General features: G+C 39.3%; 1 protein-coding gene across 3 annotated transcripts in view; it reads left to right on the forward strand.

The window, feature by feature from the left end:
* Nucleotides 1-11418: 11418 nt before the first annotated feature.
* The window catches only part of GRM1 (glutamate metabotropic receptor 1), a gene marked incomplete at both ends in the record, with an annotated part of 393668 nt that continues 380578 nt past the window's right edge, over nt 11419-24508 (forward strand). For 2 of the 3 annotated variants that reach the window (XM_080700547.1, XM_080700548.1), the window contains one exon: nt 11629-12331. In XM_080700547.1, coding sequence (XP_080556673.1) covers nt 11629-12331 — 703 coding nt within the window. Of the gene's footprint in view, nt 12332-24508 lie in introns of all 3 variants that reach the window. The other variant, XM_080700546.1, reaches the window with a different exon arrangement.

Consider the following 24508-nt stretch of genomic DNA (forward strand, 5'->3'; position numbering starts at 1 on the left):
CTAGATCTATGGGATTTCTAGTCTCATACAGCCCTTTATCATACACATTTCTACCTTTATTTTGTAACATGTTGCTCCTTCATGTCTCTTACATTTTCATTTTCTCAGTGATATTTTTGAAGAATAAGTTTTAAATTTTGATGAAATCCAATTTATCATTTTTTCTTTCATAGTTAGGGCCCCTCTTGTGTCCTAATATATTTTTTTATATGTCATAATTAGAGAGACACTTGTCTCCGTGTTCTCCTAAAACTTTGTAATCCAACATCTTTTTAACTGTCTTCAACTTCTCACATTGCTCAGATCTATAATTTTTCTTCAATTTAGTCAGTTTTTTCCATATCACAAATACAATAATGCTTCTTATTCTTCCCCCACCAACTTCAACATTCTTCATAGCTATTTGCTGCCATCTTTCCAAACTGCTGCACATAGTTTTCAAAACCCTTCACTGTGTCTCAGTGGAACTTTCTCCACTTCCTCTGCTAGTCTCTAGATTGGTTTTCCCAAAGGACTTTTAATTTAATTAAAGCACCAAACTCTATTTGACTTCTGGACCATTGTCTTTTCTCTTCCTGGATCATCTTTTTGTCTGTTTGTTCTCTTCTTCATCTAGTTAACTCCTATTTGTCTTTCAGTCCTGGCCTCAATGTCATGTTTTCTGGAATGCTTTTACTGACCTTTGAGAAAATTTTTCCTTTCCACATGGTTACAATTTCTGCAAGCCAAAATACCTGATGACCATGACTTAGAGGAAGGAAGATTTATTTGCTTATGATTCTGAAAATTTCAGACCATGTAGAGATAGTCTGTTTTATGCTGGCCGCCAAGCAGGAACTAGGGCATGATGGCAGGAAGTAGAGCTTGGTATCAGCTCAGAAGCAGAGGAAAGAGAAAAACTGGAAGATGCAGCAGTTTGCCTAGGAAACACTGTCCCTGTCCATAACCCAGGCCTCCATGAACCTTTCTAGAGCAACCAAGTCCTACCTCCAAACTAGCCTATGAGGTCAGAGGTGGGGGTGTTCTAAATTCAAGCCATAACAGTCCCATAGCACTTTAGGCTTCCCCCTATTATGGTAGTTTCCACACAATTCTGAGTAGTTGGGTATCAACTTTGTTTCTCATTCGACTCAAAGTTTTCAAGATTCACTAGACCCCAAGTCTAGTCTAGCCCCAAAGCAAGGGCTATATCTTGCTCAGTACGGTGTCTGTAGTACTCTATAGCGTTTTTCTCATAGAGAAGAGGTAATAGACTTCCTAGGATTATGAATAAGGTAGGTGATTATAGTATCTGTGACCTAATAATCTTTGATTGCTTGAAACCGTTATTGTTAACAGAAGATGTTTATTTCCCATTTTATTGTAACCTTTCTTTTTTTTGTGGTACTGGGGATGGAGCCTAGGAGCATTGTACTTCTGAGCTACCCTTCCAGCTCTAGTTTTTAGTCTTTTTTATTTTTGAAACAGGGTCTCACTGAATTGCAAAAGACTTCATTAAGTAGCTGAGGCTGTCCATGAACTGCGATCCTCAGGTCTCAGCCTCCCGAATTCTGGTATTACAAGCATGTGCCACCACGCCCGGCTACTGTAACCTTTTAATAAATCAATCTGTATTTATGATAGAAACTTTAAGAAACAATAAAAAAGAAACCCTTTGCAATTTTTTCTATAGCTAATAACTGTTAATATTTTGCAGTCTTTTAAGCTGTCTGTATGCTTTGTATGTTATTTAAAATAAAACTTAGACCAAATAACTTAGACCAAATTTTAATAACTATGTTCAAGTATCTATAAAAAACAAACCATAAATAAATATATAACCAAAATAATGATGAATTTTTCAAAAAGTATTCAGACTTTTATATTTGAAAGATTACTGTGTTTCTACCTTAATGTAACAAAAATCTACAATGAGAAATTATTACTGCCTCAGAAAGCCAGTGATGCTCCTCTTACTCAAATGTTTTTATAACTAATTTCAAAAACATTGCCTTTTGAGCCAAAGAAATATAATTTCAGAATCACAACTCACTTTTGTAAAAAATTCCACTTTATCAATAAATGCTAATTTATTGAGTTCTAAGTATTATTTTAGGTTCTGGAGATTTGGTTGTGAGCAAGATATTTCTATCTTTTCAAAGATCTTGGTTACTTCTTATTATTTATGAGATTTTAGGGTGATCACCCATTCTCAACATATTAAACCCACACTCAAAGAATGATCATTCACTAAGCATAGTGACATTAAAATAATGCATTATAGCTGGGTGTGGTGGCACATGCTTGTAATCCCCACGCTTGGGAGGCGGAGACAGGAGGATCACGCTGGTTCGGAGCCAGCCACGCTGGCTTAAGAGACCCTGTTTCCACATAAAAAAGTTAAAAAATAGGTCTGGGAGTGTAGCCCGTGGGAGTGTATCCTGGAGATAGAAGGGCTTCCAGGAAACCCAGTACCACCAAAAAAATAAAAAAATTAAACAAAATTAAAAAATAATGCATTATAACTTATTACTTTCATAATTATTCTTAAATATTTTTATTAATGGCAATAGAGTGAATCTATCTGTAATAATTGTGAATTAGATCAGGTAAAATACAAATTTTCAAAATCAATAATATTGCTTTCATCTGATCATCTCATGTGTGCCTTTATGTCTTTTTAAAAGTTTTATTTATTTATTTATTTATTTATTTATTTATTTATTTGGTGGTACTGGGGTTCCTGGAAGCCCTTCTATCTCCGGGCTACACTCCCAGACCTATTTTATATATTTTTTTTATTTGGAAACAGGGTCTCTTAAGCCAGCGTGGCTGGCTTCGAACCTCTGTGATCCTCCTGTCTCCACCTCCCATGCGTGGGGATTACAAGCGTGCACCACCATGCCCAGTCATTTATGTCTTTTTTATCCTGAACTACATAATGTATAAGACTTTAATACATCAATAAAATACTTTAAGAAGAATGCTAATGAAAAAGTGTCTCATAAATATTTTTTATGACTTCCTCTAGAACTAGAAGTTTTCATGGATCAGTTGGATATGAAATAAAATTTAAGGAAGGGCAAATATATACAAAAATGAAAAAATGAGTATGTATTTTTGCAGAGTGAGAGGTGGGGCCTGAGACATGGGAAAATGCAAGGTTTGTTTGATTAGTAAAAGTATTAATAGAAAAGTGGCATGAAGTTTTATCGGTGGCTCTCAATTCAAGTTCACATCATGCCAGGCATGGGAGCATATGCTTGTAATTCCAGCATTTGGGAGGCTGAGACTGGAGGATCACGGTACGCAGACAGTCTCAGCTACTTAGTGAGGCCCTCTGCAACTTAGTGTGAACCTGCTTCAAAAAAGAATAAAAAATAGGGCAGGGGATGCAGCTCGGAGGTCAAATGCCCCTGGTTTCTATCCCCAGACTCCCCCCCACCCCCCCAAAAAAAATTCACATCAGAAGTGCATAAGAAACTTTAAAAAATGTGCCTTTACTATTCAGACAATCCTCTGGCCATATCCAACTCATAATTTGTTTTCTATACCTTTTCTTTATCCCAACATTTCTACTTCAGAGAGGGGAAAGGTTGGGTATGGCATTTATTGTCTTGTTTCCTTTATTCTTACTGCTGTAACCCAAGACACCTGACCACCATTCAACTTAGAGGAAGGAGATTTATTTGCTCACAGTTCTAGAGATTTCAGGGGTAAATCTCTAGATTTCATCAGTGGAGTTTAGGGAAAGGCAGTGGGAGACAGAGAAATGATGAGAGCAAATCCTTCACTCTCAAATCATGGGGGCTGGAAGCAAGAAAGAGAAAGCAAAGGTGATTCAAAGACACAAACATAGTCCCCAAGATTTCACATTTAGTAACCCACTCTTCCATCCACACCCTACCTGCTTAGGTTACCACTCAGTAAATCCATTACAATGGATTTGTCCACTGATGATCAACTCTGAACATCAATACCTGAGATTTTCCAGAGGACATTCTGTATCTAACCATACCATATCCCTTCCATAATTGAATGACTGGGTGGCAGATTATGGAATTTAGATCCTATTTTATTGACAGTTGTGATCTATTGTAGGTTTCTAGTCATATAATTGAGCAATAAAAATTGTCTTTTAGGCAGATCGATATTTTAGCGTCATATTAGGTGGATAGCAACCACATTGTAGATTTTCTGTTACACTAAGGTTGGAACACAATATGTTTCTGTTTAAATGAGAATAATAATTTACTTTCTTGTGAGGTAAAGTTGTAGTAAGATGAAGCTTGAGGATTTTAATTGGTCTGAAAATTTAGATACTTTTCTTGCTTAATTGTTCAAAAGTTGGCTGTGAGACTGTGTAAGTAGGTTACTGCCTTTATTAGAACTGTTATAAAAGATGGCTATTTTAAGCAAATAGAACAATCACCTGTAATGTTTATGCCCTCAACAGATAAAAGACCCAAAGCAAAAGAATTTGAATTCATTTTCTTTATTACCTAAGCTTTTTCTGAGAAGAGATAATCAGTTCAAAGCTTAAGGAAAAATGAAAATAACACTTATCTCAGTTCATACAGTTGGTTTTTATTACATTCTATTTATGAATTTGTAATAAAAGCAGTGTGATGTGGCACTGCTTCTAATTTGCTCTCTAAGCTCAGGTGAGGAACAAAATCTTGGTGCCTCAATTTTTTCATTTCTAGGACTGTGATAATATGACAGTTTTACCCATTTTATATGGTAATTCTGAGAATATTTTCAAATAGATATTTTAATATTATGTAATCACAACATCAGACAGAAGTATTTCTTCTTTCTCTCTTTCTTTCTTTCCTTCTTAATTTTCTTTCTTTCCTTCAGTTTTACTTTTATAATGTTTCTCTTTCATTTGGCATAGGCTAACATAGGTGATACAGTAAAGAAAATGGTTCCATTACACTGACACACATTTTAAACATTTGTGTTAGTCACTATGACAAAATACCTAAGATAAGCAACTTGAAAGGGGACATATTTATTTAGGCTCACAGTTTCAGAGATTTCAGTCCATGGTTGGAAATAGAGATTTCAGTTCATTGTTTTGGGGTTAAGGGCGTGGTGGTGAAACTGCTCACCTCAGGGAGGACAGAAAAGAAAGACAATGAGAGTAAATGACCAGGAACAAAACATACCTTTCAAAGGCACACCCACAGTGGCCATTTCTCATTAGTGTCATCAGCTAGGGACCAAACCATAACAATACTTCAAATGCAATAAATTTTATAGTGTAAAAAGGATTTTAAATAATTTAATACTAATAAAGTTAGTTACTTGGACTTGAGAAATAAGCACAGAATATTTACTTTTCCTGTGGATTTGAATATATGATCAAAGCTTGTAAGTTGATCTTGATGAAAGTCATGACCACAAGATGACACCTTTAGTGTTCAGGAATAGGACATTTATTTATTTATTCAACAAATATGTGAGCACTTATCTTGAGCCAGATGTTGTTGTGGGCACTGGGAATATAGCAGGGAACAAAGCTGACAATAATTGCCTCCCTCGTTGTGCTTACAGAATGATTGTGTTTGCTTTATTCTCCTCAATTGTATTTTATTTTTTAATTTTTATACTTTTACTGGTGCATTGTAATTATACTTCATACTGAAGCATGTAGTGATAGAAATATACATGCATGCAACACTTGTTGCATTTCTCTCTGGATCCCACTGGCCCCTCCCTTTCCCCATACATATCATTGAGATTGGTATTGGCAATTTCACACACACACACACACACACACACACACACACACACACACACACAGCATTATTTAAACTGTTACCTTCTTTGTGTCTCTATTTTAAAAGTGTTTGGATGGTTGTGGCAGAAAACTATGTGGCCAAATGCAAGCTTCCTAATCCATCTAGCAGATTCCATAGTGCCATGGGCGATTTCTAATTGCTTATGAAAGCTGATGCCTTTCACCCCGACTCTGTGTATTGTCCTAGCCTTATCAATCAACCCAATAAAACAATGGAGGCCATAGGATATGTAGCTTCTTGTAGTAATAATCTTTTAAAATATTTTATGTAGTTTGTTAATCCATCAAGTGTTATAAAAATTTATCTTTGAAAGGAAAGAATTTTTATGTTGTAATTTTTACAGCTTTTGTTTCAAAGTATAAAGCCCAGTGATAACATGACAATTTCCCTCTTGATTTAAGTAGTGTAGATAGCAAAATTAGATAAATAAAATAAAAATCTTCACTGGGGTCTGAATTACCTTGCTGAGTCCATGAATTAAATATAGAGATGTAAAAAATGATATACTTGATTAAGTCAGTTGTCCACAGAGCATGGCAGTTTATAGAAAAGCATGATATCCACTCCTTGAATACCCTTTATATCCCCTTAATAATACATTGCATATCAATTTTCTACAAATCGGTTTTCTGCAGAGACCTTCTTTGATCCCATTTCTATTTTCAGTCAGTACCACCTCTTTAGTAATGAGTTTATTATCTCTTGTGTCTACTTCACTTCCATATTTGAATGACTGTGTAAACTTTATTTTTCAAAATACTCACTAGAGTACACTATAATTTAGAATACACGCTTGACTCCTCCATTTCTTTCTTTATCTCATTCTAACCTTTCTTGTTTGAAGAGTTTGAGTTTTCAGCTGATTTTATCTGAACAACTTTATATCCTTTTACTCATTTATAGCCTAAATTATTTCCTCTGTTATGTCCTTTAATGGTGAAGAGCAATGAGATGAATGAGACTTATGCACATATTCATCAGGAAAGGTATAGTAGTTTTTTTTATTACAGACAACATTTACTTTATTACCATAGAAGCAGGATGGGCTTTCTGTTGTATTCATTGTTACTCCAGCATGTGAAATCATTGTCTTCAGATAATAGGACAGGTAGGTAGTTTTTGTATTAAATATATTTCCCAAACTGAAATAATGGTAGCATTTTTCACCCTGCTATAATCACATACTAAGTATAATACACTACTGCACCAGTACTGAAAAATGTTCTAAATGTTCATGTTAACCAACAATTTGGATTCATACACCTTCAATGGTCTTAAACTTCTTGTGCATTGACTTTTCTTTATTCATTTGTATCCTTTTTTTTTTGTGGTGCTAGGGTTTCAACACAGGGGCATTCTACCTCTGAGCTACACTCCCAGTCCAATTTTCTATTCTTTATTTTGGAACAAAGTCTTCCTAAGAGACTCTGCAGAGGGCCTCACTAAGTAGCCTAGGCTGGCTGAGAACTGGGATCCTCCTGTCTCAGCCTCACAAGTACTGGGATTACAGTGTGTGCCACCACGCCAGGCTTTCTTCTATCCTTTTAATAGACTCATCTGTAGATGTCTGTACATGCATTATGACTAGTTTCCCATGGTAAAGCTTTAATTTCTAGAAGGAGAAAGTGTATTTTGTTTTCATCCTCTTTTGACTCAATCCCACCTTCTTTTTTTTAAATAAAGAATTTTATTGGTGCAATGTAGTCATACATCTTAATGGAATATAAGATGGTAGAGGCATATGTGCACACATCACCCAATTAGCCCTTCCCCAATTCCCACCCCATTCCCTCCCCCTTCCCTCCTCATGTTTGGCTTACTGATTGACTTTGATTGTTTATGAATGTGCCTCATGTACAAAAGGGAAGCCACCTTCTTTTTTAAATTTGTTCCTTGAGTCTTCTAAACTTTAGTCTTTTTTTCTTTTCTTTTATTTTTTGGTGGTACTGGGGATGGAACTCAGGGACTTTCTACCTCCTGGCCACACTCCCAGACCTATTTTATATTTTTTATTTGGAACCAGGGTCTCTTAACCCAGCAGATCCTCCTGTCTCAGCCTCCCAAGCCCGGGGATTACAAGCGTGTGCCACCATGCCTGGCAACTTTAGTCTTAAATAATTCTCAGTAAATTTATTTAATTATTTCAAGTTGATAAATTAAAACTAACTTTAACATCTCTAATATAATTTTATACAAAAGCATACACCTATGTTTTGATCCCCAAGTTAATCCTTTACTAAATATTTGCTTCTTTTAGCTTGAATGTATAGTTTTTACTTCGATGGCAACATGAATTCCAGAACTAAGAAATCTCAACATTTAATTGTTTTTTTCAGTAGTAGAGTCTTCTAAATAACAGCAATTTGATATACTAATGATCTCCAGATTTGAGGAATATATATTGAAGCTAACTGCGGAATTCAGAGACCTTATTATTTTTAAATCATGAGAATCATAATTATGGGCACATTCATTGTATCTGTAAAATATTCCAGGAAAAATCCACGCTCAGCAGTCATCAAACTAGAGTGTCATCCTCAAACATTAAACGTAAATGGCCCTTGGAGGAAGTGCGATACTATGGAGCACTGTGAACTACTGCGGCTTGTTCTTTTAACAAAAACATCTTTTTAGGGGAAAATATTTTTGCCTTATATGTGCAGATAGAAACATATCCCTTCTCATTTTACTTAAGAAGGATGTGGTTAATTGTAGATCTGAGGTTTCCCCCTTAATTTAAAGAGTGTGCGAGTGTGTATGTGTGTATGTGTGTGTATGTGAGTGCATGTGCATGCATGTGCCAGGTTTAGTTCATTATTTATACTTGTTCCAGTGCATTCTTTGTGGAAGAAGAAAAAATCCTGAACTAGGTTGTCTAAGAAAAATCCAGCAACTCTTGACAGTTGGGCAAAAAGACAAGAGCCAGAATGAGAAAGACCTTTTGTTTTTGACTGGAGGCATCCCTTTTCCCCAAATTTCACAGGACACACTGAAGAGTCCCTGAAATCGTCTCATGGTTTGTCCCTTCCAGCTTGACATGGCCCCTCTTCCAGAGTCTAACTACAACAAGAACAGGGCAATAATAATGGGACCCACAGAGCTGATCTCTGCTCAGCAGATGACACCCAAAGGAAGCTTTGCACTACAGTGGAAAGGCACATGGTCACTTGTCTTACTCCTCTGAAAAAGCCAAGGCACACTCTGCAGTCACTATGCTCCCAGAGGAATTCAGTTTAACTTCCACTTTTCACACCAAAGGAGGCAGCACTGTAGACCCATGGGGAAAAGTGTGGCAGCCCAGGAGGAATGTGAGCAAGTGTTCCTCACTCCAGTGTTTTCATGTGACCTGGCACACTCTCTATTTAGTCACATTTTGACCTCAAAAGGGCAGCCATGACTTGCTTTTCTTCATTTAGCTTACTTTGATCATGAATGTGCATGCCCCACCTCCTACTCCCTAAGCCTCTCCCCTCTCCCCCATTCCCTTTGCAACCTAGGAATAGAGCTTTCCCCTGGGTGGCCAGACATGTGTGTTTAGATTCTAGTTTCCTGGGTATGGGAGAAAAAGGAAGGGAGGGAGGGAGGGAGGGAGGGAGGGAGAGAGAGAGAGAGAGAGAGAGAGAGAGAGAGAGAGAGAGAGAATGAATGAATATATATTCGAGTCTCTGAGATATATGCAAAGATATCCACTCAAAAGCATCCTGGGCAGTTCCTCACTCCTATGACCAGGCTTGTCTCTTCATGTATCTGACAGCTTCTTCAAGATCTCTGCGGTAGGTAGTACAGGAAATAAGAGTTCTACATCTCTCTAGCTTCTCTCCCTTCCCCCTCTATCAAACGACTGATTTTTTTTTATGCAGGGAATAATAGACAAGCCTTGGGTGACCTGTTTTTTCCCCTCCCCCCCCTTTCCCTTGCGGTAAAATAGTGCTGAAGAAAGAGGGCACTAGTGTACAGCCCAGATCGCATCCTCGCACCGTCTGGATTAGAGCTGAGGCGTCTGCGAACCGAGGGCGGCTGGGGTCCTCTGACCTGGGACCACAGCTCTCTCTACCCCGACCAAGGTGCGTCTCCAGTCGATGTCCCCGGGACAGACAGGTGAGCAGACACCTCCCCGCGGTGAAATCTACCCACCAGGGCAGATACGGTCCGATCTCTTGGATTCCCTCCTGGACCCAGGCGCATCTTGGCTTATTTATTTCTCTCAGTCCTGCATGCCGAGAAAGCATTGGGAGAGGTGGGTGCTTGGGTTGGCTTCTTCCTGCCGCTGGTCTCACCCCCTGTGTGCTCACTCTCCCCGCTCCCATAGCCCTTTCTCGTCTGACTCTCACCTTGAGAAAGAGATTGGGGAGGGACGGGAGAGGGAGCCAACTTCATCCTGGCAGGCGGCAGAGATTTGGCGCCTCTGCCTCTGAACCATTTGGGCTTGAATAAATACCTGCAGAAGTGCTGCGAGGTGAAGCGATGGAGAGATGGTGGGGACGTGAGGGGAGGGAGGTGTGTGTGTGTGTATGTGTGTGTGTGTGTGCGCGCGCGCGCGTGTGTGTGGCGGGGGTGCGTGTGCATGTGTGTGTTCTGGGTAAAGAACGCGGAGGAGGGAGGCTGAATGAACCAAGGGGGTCAAGAGATTCCAATTCACCTGTCAAAGCATCCCTCCCTGGCCAGCCCTGCAGGGGATGGTCCAGGCTGCAGGACCGAGCGCTGTCCAGGGTACTGAACGCAGCGTGGCTCGGGCTGCAGCGGAGGAAGCAGCCCAGAAGCTCCCTGCGTTCCGTTCCCTTCCGAGCAACTATGTAAAGCCGAGAGGTCCCGGCATCTATAGGGGGTGGGGTGTGTGCAGGGGAGCCTCCGCACTCCCTCTTCCCATCTCGTAAAACGAGTTACCCTCTCCTCGGACATCTACATAAGCCTGACTTCTTGCCGGGGGTGAGGGGGGACATACCAAACTCCAATATATGGAGACTTTGCCGGGCGTTGCCTTAGTAACTGATATGGATTCCCACAGGCTGGCTAATTTATATGTACTACTTGGATTGCATATCAGGGTCTCTTCAACCACTCAAAGTTAAAATAAAAGGGGCACTTCTTTTTCGCGTTCATTTTAAAGTAACGCTCCCACCTTTACACGGAGGAGTTTCCCAATTTTTCTCTGGGGGGGAAAAGTTGATCTTTTCAAATTCGGAAAGTTCTCTTAGGTTGAAGGACTTAGCTCCGCCCTCCCCCTCTTCTTCCTCTCCTCGGCGTCCCCCTCCCGCCCCCAAGTCAGAAGACATGCCAGGGGACAGGGAAGAGATTGGAGCCCGGGGCGGGGGCAGGTCGCGGGGGCGGGAGGCGAGCGCTGGGAGCGGGATGCGCCACTAGCTCACTGACCACAGCTGCTGAGTCCCGCAGCCCTATCAGGGTGTGTTGACATGAAACGGTCTGAGCAACAATTCGCATCACTGACCCCAGAGTAAAACCACAGGTCCTCCGATGACCGCGATTTGATTTTCTCCTTCTTTTACGAGCAGCGTTCAGCTCACTGCTGCCAACACGACGAAGGCGTCCATTGAACTCTTGATCAATTCGCATTGATGCACCGGTGAAGAACGGGGCCTCGAACCCCCCGCAAACGCCTCTCCGGCGTGGGGACGGTCGTGGAAGTCCGGGAGGAGGAGGAGGTGGAGGGGAAGGAGGCGGCGGCGGAGGTGGCCACGGCGTGGGACCCGCGCTGTTGGTAAGGGTCACCGAGCCCCAGAGGCAGCGCGGGAGCCCGGTGGTGCGCTCCCGGAGCCGGTGAGCTGCAGGTGCAACCTGCGGGGGAACGCGGCTGGAGGGCTGTGCCCTGCTCCTCACCACCATGGTCCGGCTCCTCTGGGTTTTCTTCGCAGCGATCTCTTTGGAAATGTTCCTTCTTCTCCCCAGAAGCCCCGGCAGGAAAGTGCTGCTGGCCGGAGCCTCGTCCCAGCGCTCGGTGGCCAGAATGGACGGAGATGTCATTATCGGAGCCCTCTTCTCCGTCCACCACCAGCCACCCGCCGAGAAGGTGCCCGAGAGGAAGTGTGGGGAGATCAGGGAGCAGTACGGCATCCAGAGGGTGGAGGCCATGTTCCACACTTTGGATAAGATCAATGCGGACCCGGTCCTGCTGCCCAATATCACCCTGGGCAGTGAGATCAGAGACTCCTGCTGGCACTCCTCCGTGGCTCTGGAGCAGAGCATCGAGTTCATCAGGGACTCGCTGATTTCCATTCGAGATGAGAAGGATGGGATTAACCGGTGCCTGCCTGATGGCCAGACCCTCCCCCCAGGCAGGACTAAGAAGCCCATTGCTGGCGTGATCGGCCCAGGCTCCAGCTCGGTAGCCATTCAAGTCCAGAACCTGCTCCAGCTCTTTGACATCCCCCAGATAGCCTATTCTGCCACAAGCATCGACCTGAGCGACAAAACTTTGTACAAGTACTTCCTGAGGGTTGTCCCTTCTGACACTTTGCAGGCAAGGGCGATGCTTGATATAGTCAAACGTTACAATTGGACCTATGTCTCCGCGGTACACACGGAAGGTAGGCGCAATCCGTGGGGACGCCGAGTACTGAGAAAGCCAGGGCATTGCATGCTGTGCTCCTGGGATCATCCGGTGGTCCCTGTTTCTTTCTAATACTATGGGGAACAGACTTTACCTTTCTTGGTATACACCCACCCAGGCATTGCTCTCGATCCTCATTCTCTTTATAAGTATACCGCAGCAACACCATATCCCCTGGTGTTTCTGGGGCTAGGAAGGAGAGAAGAGGCAAAACTTCCATGCCAAGTGTCCAGCTGTAGATTTTAAACTTACAAGATGGTTTACCCTCACAGTCCGACTTTGTGCTTGGCAGGCATATTCGCTCAAGTTGTTAAATTATCCTTCAGTGACCAGCTATGATTTTCCAAGTTTAATGGGCTAGCTAATCCAGGTGGGGTGATTAATAAAAAGGAAATCACTGCCCCATGGTTTGGACTTGAAAGCTTTGTCTTGTCTTGAACAGTTGTAGGTGTTTGTCCTCTTCTGCCCTTGTTGACATCCAAAACTTCTCTGGGAATGTGGAATCAAGGTAGTCATCTTTTTCAGGGTATCAAAAATTTATATTTTTAATGCCAGGATACCTCAGATACAAAGAAAAAGCAAGTAACTGGAACTATTTATTTATTTATTTCTTACTTTATGGGTTAAAATTATCCAAATTTCCTGACTTTCTTCACTAAATTTTCTTGTTTTATAGGAAGTGACACTAAAAACCTCTTGGATTTGAATCTTGGTTTCTAGTCTTTTTCTTCTAACAATGACTTTTGTTGTTCAGAATTTTAAGTTAGACCAATTATAAATTAACAATAAAAGGATGGCAGATATCAAGTTTAAAATGGCTTTTAAAAATGAAAGAGATTGACCTGAGATTAAAAGCTTTAATTTTTCCAGAGTCTTGTAGATGTGAATTCTTTAAGATTTTCTTATGTAAAAATTTTCTTTATGCTCTCCACTTTAGCCTATGTGGACTTTTGGATAAAGAGAGAATCTGAACTCATCTATTCTTATCTTCCCTAGTAGGTCTATAAAGAAACTGAGGCTGTGGTTATAAATTGGCACACACAATAATTCACATGTATATAAGCAGGCACATGGAAGAGAATGTTCAGTTTATTTTGCTGCATTCCTATTTCTTAAAAATCAAGTTATTAAAAGAAAGGACATACACATGGCTTCCTTTAAAAATATTCACACAATATTAAGTTACTTTTGTGAAGTCTGATTATAAAAATTTAGAAGCGCTCTTACTGAATGGTTATATGATTATTGTTAATGAAAGCAGATATTTTAATTTATAAAGGGTACCAAGTTGTCAGAATGAACAAAGCAGGATATAGAATTATAAATTATTATTTAAGACTTTGCTCTTTGAAAAAACTTACTGCTGTCATATTATGACTTCTAATACCTACTTCTTGTTTTTGAAGCTTGATTTAAATTATGAACTGTGTGCCTTCTTTTGAACACAACTCATTACTTTTTAAAGACACAAATCTAAGTTCAGAAGTTAATTCCTTGTGTTTTAATGTTTAATCTTAATTTTTCACATTTAAATGTTTAATATTATTTCCTCTAGTGCTTAGACAGAACATTTTAAAAACATAAGTTAAAAATGTGTGAAATCTCAGCAGTGGAGAGATGTCTCCAAAGGACTGAAATCTAGGTTGAATGTGGTTTATTTAAATATTTAACAATTTTCCCTCCATTCAGCTAGGTAATTGATTATTAAATTAGAGGTGTTAAGTTTTTCCTTCAGGAAGATGCAATGCTTCATCATTTTTACATAGTAGATTTATATCCCATATTTTGTTATATTTTATTTGGGGTAGAAAGGGAGTAGAGGGAAGACTTTCTTGTCTTAAATATTTTCCAATTGGATTACTTTGCTAAAAATATTGTAATAGGGACTGCTTTCTGAAAACAGAATTATGGTTTTGGGAAACTAACTGTACTTGTGTTCACAAATTTTGCTGGGGAAGGAGTAATAATTTTACCTATATATCAGTTTGGATTACTTTGTTTTCTTTAAGCCTTCTGACTGGTGCTGTATGGCAGAGGCAGTCTTCACACCATCCTATTAATGGGCTTCAGACTGCATTGTGATCACAGAACAACATCACGGCTAACTTTGATCTTTGTTTTGTTACAGGGCATTACATCATCCACGTAGCCATTTAATATGTTGTCTTGTTTCTCCTTAAAGGGAATTAGTTTCTCTTTTTATTAGACATAACATCTGAGAAAACTACATTGCTTTTTTCCTTCAATCTGTAAAGAAATTTGTGTAAAGTTCTTTGTGGAAGCTCCAGCTGGAAATTTGTTTTTCCTGAGGCTCTGCCCTCTGCTTCTCAGGGACCAATGGTATACTGGCCTACAGGCCCTTCTTGGAACCCTTAGTAATTTCCCTGCTTTCGGAGTGAGGAGGTCACCTCCTGGTGACAGTTTCCTGTCAAACAGCAGCTAAGACCACATGTCAGTGTCGTCCCTACCATCTGGGTGCTATTTAGCAAGAAAGCCCGCTTGTCTGAATATTGGCAATTTGGAGCTGAGAAATTGTGGAATCTCCAGTGACCTTCACCTCTTCTTTCCAAATAAGTTATCCCTCATCAATTTCTCACTGACCATTTTTTTTTATTAGAAACCAATCTAGTATAGTAAATGCTAAATGTGACTTGTACCTTCATGTTCATAGTTGGTGAATTCAAAATCATAGATGGGACGTCTATCCTTTGAGTACCCTCATTGTTTTTATATTCCTTTATTAATCCACATTGAAGTGCTTTGGGGTGTTTTTCTATTTTTTAACCAGCAGAATCTAGTTGTTCTTTTCTTTTGCATTGTTTGCAATCTTCTATCATGTCATTTGTGTGGCATTTGTCCTCTGGTCATGACAATGGTCAGTTTCTTTGACATAAAAGAGAATCAGTACAGATGAAGCTACCTGCAATAGACTGTCCACAAATTGTTCATAAATTGCTTCCTTAGAGAAGCACTGAGAAAGATCTGTCCATGAGGAAGAGGAGCACTGAGGCAATAGGGCCTCATCTTCAAATAAAATCCTAATGTACACTGGAATAAGCTGTTCACCTGGAATGTGTGTCTTTAAAAGTGTTAAGCATAGAGAACAAAAATAGCCACTTCTGAGAATATCTCGGCCAAGGACACTTTATTCCAGTCTACTGATAAAATGCAGATTTCTCACTAAAAATCCAAATTTATCATTTCAAAAGTTGTAGAAAACAATAGCTAAAATAATTTTAGTTGATAAAATTCAAAGCATTGAGCAAGTGAAATGAAGAATATCCTTTAAGTTTGTAATATCAAAGAGATTTTTATTCGGGGAATTTTTTGAATATTTTCACTTGTTTTAAGCCATTCTCTCATTATTTTGTTTCACATAAGCAATTGAGTAGTAATATGACAAAGGTTTAGTGATACTGCTTTCTCTATGAAAATATTCACTTTAAGGCGACTTTTGCTTAGTTAAATTTTCATTGTGGCACAACCATTTTTTATTTTTTTATTTTTTATTTTATTTTATTAATTTTTTTTGGTGGTACTGGGGTTCCCGGAAGCCCTTCTACCTCCGGGCTATACTACCGGACCCATTTTTACATTTTTATTTGGAAACAGGGTCTCCTAAGCCAGCGCGCGTGGCTGGCTTCGAACCTGCGCGATCCTCCTGTCTCTGCCTCCCAAGGGTGGGGATTAGAAGCGTGCGCCACCACGCCCGGCTACAACCATTTTTTAAAATTATATTTTATGTGAAAAATGTTGACTTCTCTTCAAAATCAAATATTTTTCTTTTTAGAAATGTTTTTGTATTTTATAAATGTATTAGCTTAAATCTGCCTTTATATCTTATTAGTAGATTTTGGGATTTTGAATATTTTAGCATCCCAGGTTTGTGTCTTCAAAATTTAATAATATATGTTAAAATTTGAATAAAGCAGGATTAAATATATTTTCACACTCCTTTATCATAAAATTCCCTCCTGGCCACCTTTCTTGGTCACTCAGCCTGTTATGAATTCCCTTCCACACTGCACATTACACTGCCTTGTAGATGTAGAGATAAGAGTATAGAGTTTAGTCTGGCATGGTGGTGCACACTTGTAATCCTAGCACTTGGGAGGCTGAGACAGGAGGATCATAGGTTCCTGACCAGCCTCAGCTACTTACTGAGGCCCTCTGCAACTTAGTGAGACCCTGTTTCAAAATAAAATAGGGGTGGGGGTATAGCTCGGAGGTAGAATGCCCCTTGGTTCAATCTCCAGTACTGAAAAAGAATACATAGTTTAAATGAAAGCCTTCATAGCCAGTATTAAACTCTTCTTGAACATTTACTACATAAAACTATATGTAGAAAATTTGAAAGCTAAGTCTCAGTTATTAAGTAGTTTACACTCTCAAGAGTTCAGTTCTAACACATGTAAAATAAGTAAGCACAAGTAAAAATTAATCCTTGCAGTATAGACATTGAGAAACATGAGTTTATAGATGCTTAGGAAATATCAAAAGAAAATATTGATGGTGTAATTATGTAGAGAAAAGCTAGAGGGAATAGAATTTTTGCTTTTATATTTGGTAATATCATTTGCAAAAGTTAAAAGTAGTATTGAAAGTTTGTCCAAAGAGGGAAAAATAAGCAGGGTTTTTTAGCTGAAGTGGAGGGTCTGAGTTAGGAAGTAATAAAGTAAGTTGTTATTCTGAGGTTCCATGAGTCTTTGTGGATATGAAAGACAAAAAATGAAGAATTTTGAAGCATGTGCCTGAGAGTTTTAGTTTTCAGAAAAACATGTCTAAGTAGTTTGACATGATTCAAAGATAATTGAAGAGAATTCTTTCTGAAGTATATACAAAAATCCATTGTATGAGAAAAGAGGAAAACTAACAATTAAAACGTTAGAGGTCAGGCATGGTGATGCATGTTTGTAATCCCAGCATTTGGGAGACAGAGACCAGAGGATCATGGTTCACAGGCAGCCTCAGCTACTTAGCGAGGCCTTTTGGAACTCAGCGAGACCCTGTTTCAGAGATAAAGACTAACACATAGGCTGAAGCTCAGAGGTACAATGCCTCTTGGGTTCCATTCCCAGTACTGCAAAAAAAAAGTTAGTGTAAAATTCTAGGTACTGGGTTGTCAATATAATTGGGAAGTAAATGCTTTATGGGAAAATTTTAAATAGCAAGAAGGTAGGGACAAAGAGGAGTTGAAGATGCCTTCAGTTTTGCAATCAAAAGTGATCAGGAGAATTTTGGTATAATTAACAATCTTGTGATGAGCAGGTTTTAAACCCAGAATTTTGTTTTTTGCTTAAACAGCACACACTTGGATTTAATATGTTTAGTTTAATGACAACTTTGCTCAAGAGATTGTATATCATTAGCATGAGGAGGCAGACTAGAGGAAAGAAGAGCCACAGGTAGATACAAAGTGCTTAACTTGTGATTTAAAAAAATTGTTCACAACCAAATAAAATCTTGTTCTGGCCGGGCGTGGTGGTGCACACTTGTGATCCTCGCGCTTGGGAGGCTGAGACAGGAGGATCGTGCAGGTTCAAAGCCAGCCTTTCTGGCTTAAGAGACCCTGTTTACCAATAAAAATATAAAAAAATAGGTGTCTGGGAGTGTAGCCCAGAGGTAGAAGGGTTTCCAGGAACATCAGTACTACCACCAAAACAAAAACAAAAACAAAAACCCCAAAAAACTTGTTCCAGCATCATCTTGACTCTCCAGCAGATTTACCTGTGTACTGTAGGCCCTTCAACATCAATTTTTTACGTTTAGAATACTTCACAAGGTGATTTTTGAACACTGAATTACATAATTTCTTTTTTTTAAAATACTCTTTTTGTTGTTGTTTTTGGTGTTGCCGTACTGGGGATAGAACTCAGGGGGCATTGTACCTCTGAGCTATACGCCCAGCCCTATTTTTTTAGTCTTTTTATTTTTGAAACAGAGTCTCACTGAGTTACAAAGAGCCTCGCTAAGTAGCTGAGGCAGTCTGTGGATTGTGATCTCCGATCTCAGCCTCTTGAATGCTAGGATTACAAGTGTGTACCACCACACCTGGTAAAAGTACTCAATTTAATCAATGCTCTATTTGAATAAACAAGGTGATTATGAGTATACATTGCTGTCATACCTGTATGTAGTTAAAATATAAAAGTCATTTATTTCTAGTCAAAGTGGCTTCAGATTGATACCTATGAATGTTTATCTTTGTTTTTTCCTACGTTGACTGGGCTTAATCACACCCATTTTCTAAGTTGTTAGTATTTAGTGAATAGCTGGTATGCACATAGGATGAAGGTGGAATACAAATGCAACAAAAAATATATTCTTTTTCCTTTTTTTTGGTACTGGGATGGAACCCAGGGGATTTCCACCTCCGGGCTACATTCCAGACCTATTTTATATTTTATTTGGAATCAGGGTCTCACTAAGTTCCTGAGAGCCTCACTAAGTAGATGAGGCTGGTTTTGAAACTTTGCTATCCTCCTGTCTCAGCCTCCCAAGCACAGGGATTACAAGCGTGCGCCACCACACCCAGCTTATTATTTTTATTTTTAGAAAACTTGAACTCTTCTTGATTCTTCTGCCATATCATCACTCTGTGATGCTTGTTTACCTTGGGGCAAATTTTATAAGGAGCTGGCCTGCATAGGGTAGGTGGTGATGGCAGTTTCTATTTTATGTTCCTCTCTTGTAGACAGTCTTCTTCAAGCATGACAATTTTTCTCTGTGTGATCAATGGAGCTCATATATACAATGACCATTTTATGGATTTTTGTTAATAGGCTGGGTAGTGAGTTGAGTGATGGCATAATAAAAAGATTTGTCGAAACCATATTTTCAGCATACTGTCTAGTCAGACCACAGAGGCTGGGGGGCCACAGTTGAGGAGAGAAGAGTTTGGTAGCACCTACAACCACTGGGTACTGGGTGCACTCACAGTTCATACTGTTCTGATATTAGTTTGGAAGCAACGTCTCACTAGGAGAAGGCTGTCAAATTTCAAGAAATGGTAGTTGAAACCCATAGTCAAGGCAAGACATAAAGCCTTGTCAAAATGATCGCTGTCTTACCCATTAAAGACTTATCATTAGATTCTACATTTATGTAGAAACATTTACTTCTTTCTTATACTTAATTATTCTCTATGAATGTCTACATTTTACATCTCAACTAACATGAAAAATTATAATTTCAATTTTGTTTCTGTCTCATGTGAAGAAATGCTTTCTTATACTGACAGAATCATTGTATAAATAGAGCATTAATGTTTTTATGAAAAGGATTTCTTGCTTTAAACAGAAACTTGGTGATCAGAGATCTCCACTTATCAATTTTAAAATTGTCTGTTTTATTTGCTTCTTAGCACATTGCAGATTTAAAGCAGTGTGAATAATTAAATACCAATTATCTAAATAATTCAGATAAAATCCTAATTAGCAATTGAAGCACAAGGTTTTGTAGGAAACAATTTCTTTTGTTACCAAGAAAATTATTTGCTTTCTAGTAAAGAAATTCATTAATGAACATTTGTGTCTACTATGAATCACAAACTTTTCTGGGCACTAGAAGCATAAATTAAATTAATAGAAATTACAATAATAGTTCCTTATTACTACTACTATTCTCAATAGTAGTAATCTGTTGGAAGGGAGATGAAATATCTAAGTACTTACAGGTACATGGATTGTAATAGTAATCTATTGGAAAAGACAAAAATATGCGATTATTATTGAATTATTAAATTCAATATGAATTATAATTCATATTGAATTTATGAATTATAAAAACCCATGTTTAGTAATTTTTTAATAAAGAAATACACAAAAGACTATGGAAAATAGGGTATGTACATCTCAGTTTTATTTATAAAATTAGAATGATGTTCATTGTCATATTTTATTCCATAGCAGTGTTTCATAGGACAAGGAGATAGTATGCATACTTACTTTCCAGTTTTTTTTATTAAACTGTCACCCTAGAGAAGTACCCTTCTCAGCCGATAAGCCTTGAGCAAATGCAGGAAATCAGCTAATGAAGTGAAGCTGTTTGCCCTAAAAACCTAGCAGCATAAGATAAAAACAAAATTCTTGGTTAAGATAAAAGCACAGCTATATCATAGTCTTTAGAAAACTTTCTCATTGTTACAAATGAGAACACTAAGATCCAGAAAAATGAAATTACCTGACATACCCTAGACCATAAAATTAATTCAAAGTAAATCCAGGACCATTGTACCTTGGTATTAGATGCTTTCTTCAACCAAGGGATACACACACACACACACACACACACACACACACACACACACATATTTGTGTGTGTGGTACTATTGATTGGACCTGGGTGTTTGAAACAGGGTCTTACCAGGGTTATCTCACTACCTGCTGAGGCTGTCCTTTAATCTGTAATCATCCTGTCTCAGTCTCTCAAGAACTGGGACTATATGTGTGAGCCACCATGCCTGGCTTAAGCCACCATGCCTGGTTTTAAACATACTTGCACTGGTGATTGTAATCACACACTGCAATGGACTTCAGAGTGATAGAAACACACTACTGTAGGTGAGCTTTCCCTCAATCCTGACTCACTCCCTTTCCCCTTCCCCTTACATGATATTGAGATTGATATTGATAATTTTGTATTATGCATGCAGCCTCAATGGAGTGTTCCTTTCATCAAGTCTTTCCCTTCCACCTCCCTTCACTATACCCTATCCATTGCTCCACTGGGGTCTATCTTCCATTTGGAGTCCTTCTTGTATCCCAATTTCCCCATAGATTTCACATAAGAGAGAAAACACGTGACCCTTCCACCCTGAATATTCCCCCCATGTGAGGTTCTTACCATCTGATCCCACTATATTCTTCCCAACTTCACTTGTGATCATTTAGAAGCTCTTATGAGGTTTTATTCTGCCACGAAAAACCTATCCTCACAGCCTGTTGTCTTCCTCTCAGCTTCAACTCTTGCCTTAGTTCTGGGTGATTGCCACACTTGTGTGTGTGACCCATTGCCTGTCCTTGCTATTTATTGACCTTGGTACTGGGTCCTTTTCCTTTACTTCAGCAGCCCAATTACCCTGACACAGTCTGGCACCTTAAAATTGCCAAGAACTTCCCTCCCTCTGAACTTGCAGACACTTAAAACCCTCTGAAAACCCCTAGAAGCCTCTTCTATGAATCTTCACTTCCAGCTCACGTGCTTTCCACATTTCCCTGGAAATCTTGGATCAAATTGTTTTCTTACCTTGTCTGATTCCACATTGCATCTCAGCAACTCCACCTTCATAAGCATACTTGTGTAATAGAATTCTTTCTTCAGAGAAAGTAAGCATCCAATTCAAAGGTGCTACCCCACAGACAAATCTAGTTTGAGAAAACTATACATCAGTCTCTCAGTGAAGAAAAATAAGTTCAGAAAGAAGTACCTTGATCAAACAAAATAAGAAAGGAGTCCTTCATCAAGGTTGTGCTCAATAGTGAGAGATTACGTTGGCCAGATATCTCTAGGGTACCTGCTCTATAAGTAATCGAGGGTGGTTAAGAATGAGAAAAATCAGAAACTGTTGAATTCTAGAGGTCTAGAGTAGGAGTGACCCAAAAGATTGGGGTGATCAGCCATGCTAAAAAGAGTCATTAAGATAAAATGTACAAGAGCACTTGTGCCCACAGCTCATGGTACAAGTTGCACGTCCTTTCCTTAGCATATTCTGCAGCCACTGGATAATCTGAGGCAGGTTCCTCTATTCTCAGTGGTGCTCTAACTCACTTTATAATCTGTATGTTATAAAGGGCAAAGAGAAAAAGGAAAGACCTGTAAGTAATTTGCTAGTATGTTCAAGAGGGGAAACTATGCCTAGACTTCTTAATGTGACATAGGGATATTAAAGTAATGGAGATAACTTAAATGAATAATGTTTCACTTTCCCAGGTAAATAAGTATACTATCTATACTATCTGTTATTTTCATGTTTTTTTAACAGATTTTTTTTTGGTAAAGAAGTGATGTCTAGATCTCTATTTCTTGTGTGTGCTGGGGCCTAGACCCAGGGGCTTTCTACCTCTGAACTATACCACCAACCCTTTTTATGCTTTATTTTTGAAGCGGGGTCTCACTAAGTTGCTGAGGCTAGCCTCAACACTATGATCCTTCTGTCTCAGCCTCCCAAGTACTAGAATTACAGATGTGTGCCACCTTTCCTGGCTCTTTAGATCTCTATGTTAATGAAATAAAATGTTTAGCCAGCACTTCCTCTGGGCCAGACCTCTGCTAAAACCACTGAGGAGCAGAGATATATAAAATACAGCCCTTTTCCTAAGAAGTTTACCATATAGTAAATATGGTTGCATTTACTAAATGCAACCATCAGAGTAGGCATGAGGTACAAAGGTGACGGAGAAGAGTGTGGCTAGCCCTTTCTGTGTCACAGAAAGAAGAGAAGGGCATCTCATAGAGGCCGTGCAGTGGAGGTGACATCCAAGGTCCCCTTCATTAGGGGAGGGAGTGAAGATGAATAGAAGCATTCATATAGTAAATGATGCTAAGCATTGTGTGTTTTCTTTCAGTACTGGGGATGGAACCCAGGGGCATTGTACCTCTGAGGTACACCTCCAGCCCTATTTTTTAGTCTTTTAATTTTTGAAACAGGGTCTCACTGAGTTGTGAAGAGCCTTGCTAAGTAGCTGAGGCTGTCAGTGAACTGTTCAGTTCGTGAGCCTCCTGAATGCTGGAATTACAAGTGTGCAGCACCTCGCCTGGCTTAAGCATTGTGAATCTTGAAATCTATGCTTCAGGAAAGGAGTTGGGAAGGATGTAGCTGGAAAGAGAGGAAGGGCTTAGATTTATACAGGATGTGCTAATCAAGCCAAGGACTTGATTTGCAAGCACGATGAGCAGGGAAGGCTTGTAAGCAGGGAGGAGCATGAACATATTTGTGTTTTGGAAAGTCTTGAGTGTTTTAGAGAGAAGAGATGAGGTAAAGGAATCAGATGGGAAGTAGAAGGCCACTTTGGGTTAGGGGAGGTGGTAGAGGGAAAGCCAATGTAATTAATTAATCAGTTTAGTCAAGAGATAAGAGCTTTACTGAAGGAAGTGTCAGTGAGCAAGGAATAGAGGGAAATGGGCTTGACTCCAGGTAGTATGATTTAGAGACTGGTTCTAAGAAAGAGAGAGGGAAAGAGGGAAAGAAGGAGAGAGAGAGAGAGAGAGAGAGAGAGAGAGAGAGAGAGAGAGAGAGAATGAATATGAATCTCAGGATTCCATCTGTAGAACCAAATAGGAAATAAAAATGTAAGCACCAAAAGGAAAGAAAAATGAGCTTTAGAGTGATTGAGTTTGAAGTAGCTATGGGAAAATGAAGTTGAAAGATCCCATATATCAAATATCTGGAAAAAGATGTAGATTTGAGCTTCATCAGCAACAAGTAGGAAAGGGTAAAAACTATCAAATTTGATGAGATTGCCAAGAGAAAGGATACAGAAAAAAAGAGAAGCTAGTCAAGAGCAGAACTTTGGAGAAAATGAAGCTGATTAAGAGAATTCAGAAAAAGAAAGCCCCAAGAAGAGGTAGAAAATTAGAGGGGGAAGAGGAAGGTCCAGGAGAGAGGAAGGTCCTGTATCTTCACCTGGTAGAATTGATGGGAGGGCAAAATGGCCCAAGCTAGTTCTCTCCCGCCTTTTTACAATGCACTTACCTGGTCATGAAGGCAAAGTCCTCCTAACATAATCGCTTCACAAAAGGCCCTACTTCTTAACACCATCACACTGGGATTAAGCTTCAATGCATGAATATTGAAGGGCACTGAGATCACAGCAAGTAGCCTTCACTCCCTGCTAGTTTCTGCCCTTCCAATAATTTATTGACTTCTAGATCCATTGGAAGGGCAGAGGTCAAGAGGAAGTGGAGACTCTTAATATACAACAATGGTCCCAAATATTGAGAAAAGAAAGTGAGAGACATGATGGTAGCTAGACAGGCTTGAAAACTATTCTCTAAGATGGGACAAACTTTAGTTATTTTAAAGGCAGATGGAAAAGAGTGAGTAGAAAAGGTGATTTTGAAGACAACGGATAAAACAAAGCTGGCAAGGAAGCAAGAAGACATTATGGCAGGTGCAGGTGAGCAGAAGGCTTTCCCGTGAGTGGTGATCTGGTGA

The sequence above is a fragment of the Muscardinus avellanarius genome (genome assembly GCF_963383645.1).
Source record: "Muscardinus avellanarius genome assembly, chromosome: 8".
Taxonomy (NCBI): Eukaryota; Metazoa; Chordata; class Mammalia; order Rodentia; family Gliridae; genus Muscardinus; species Muscardinus avellanarius.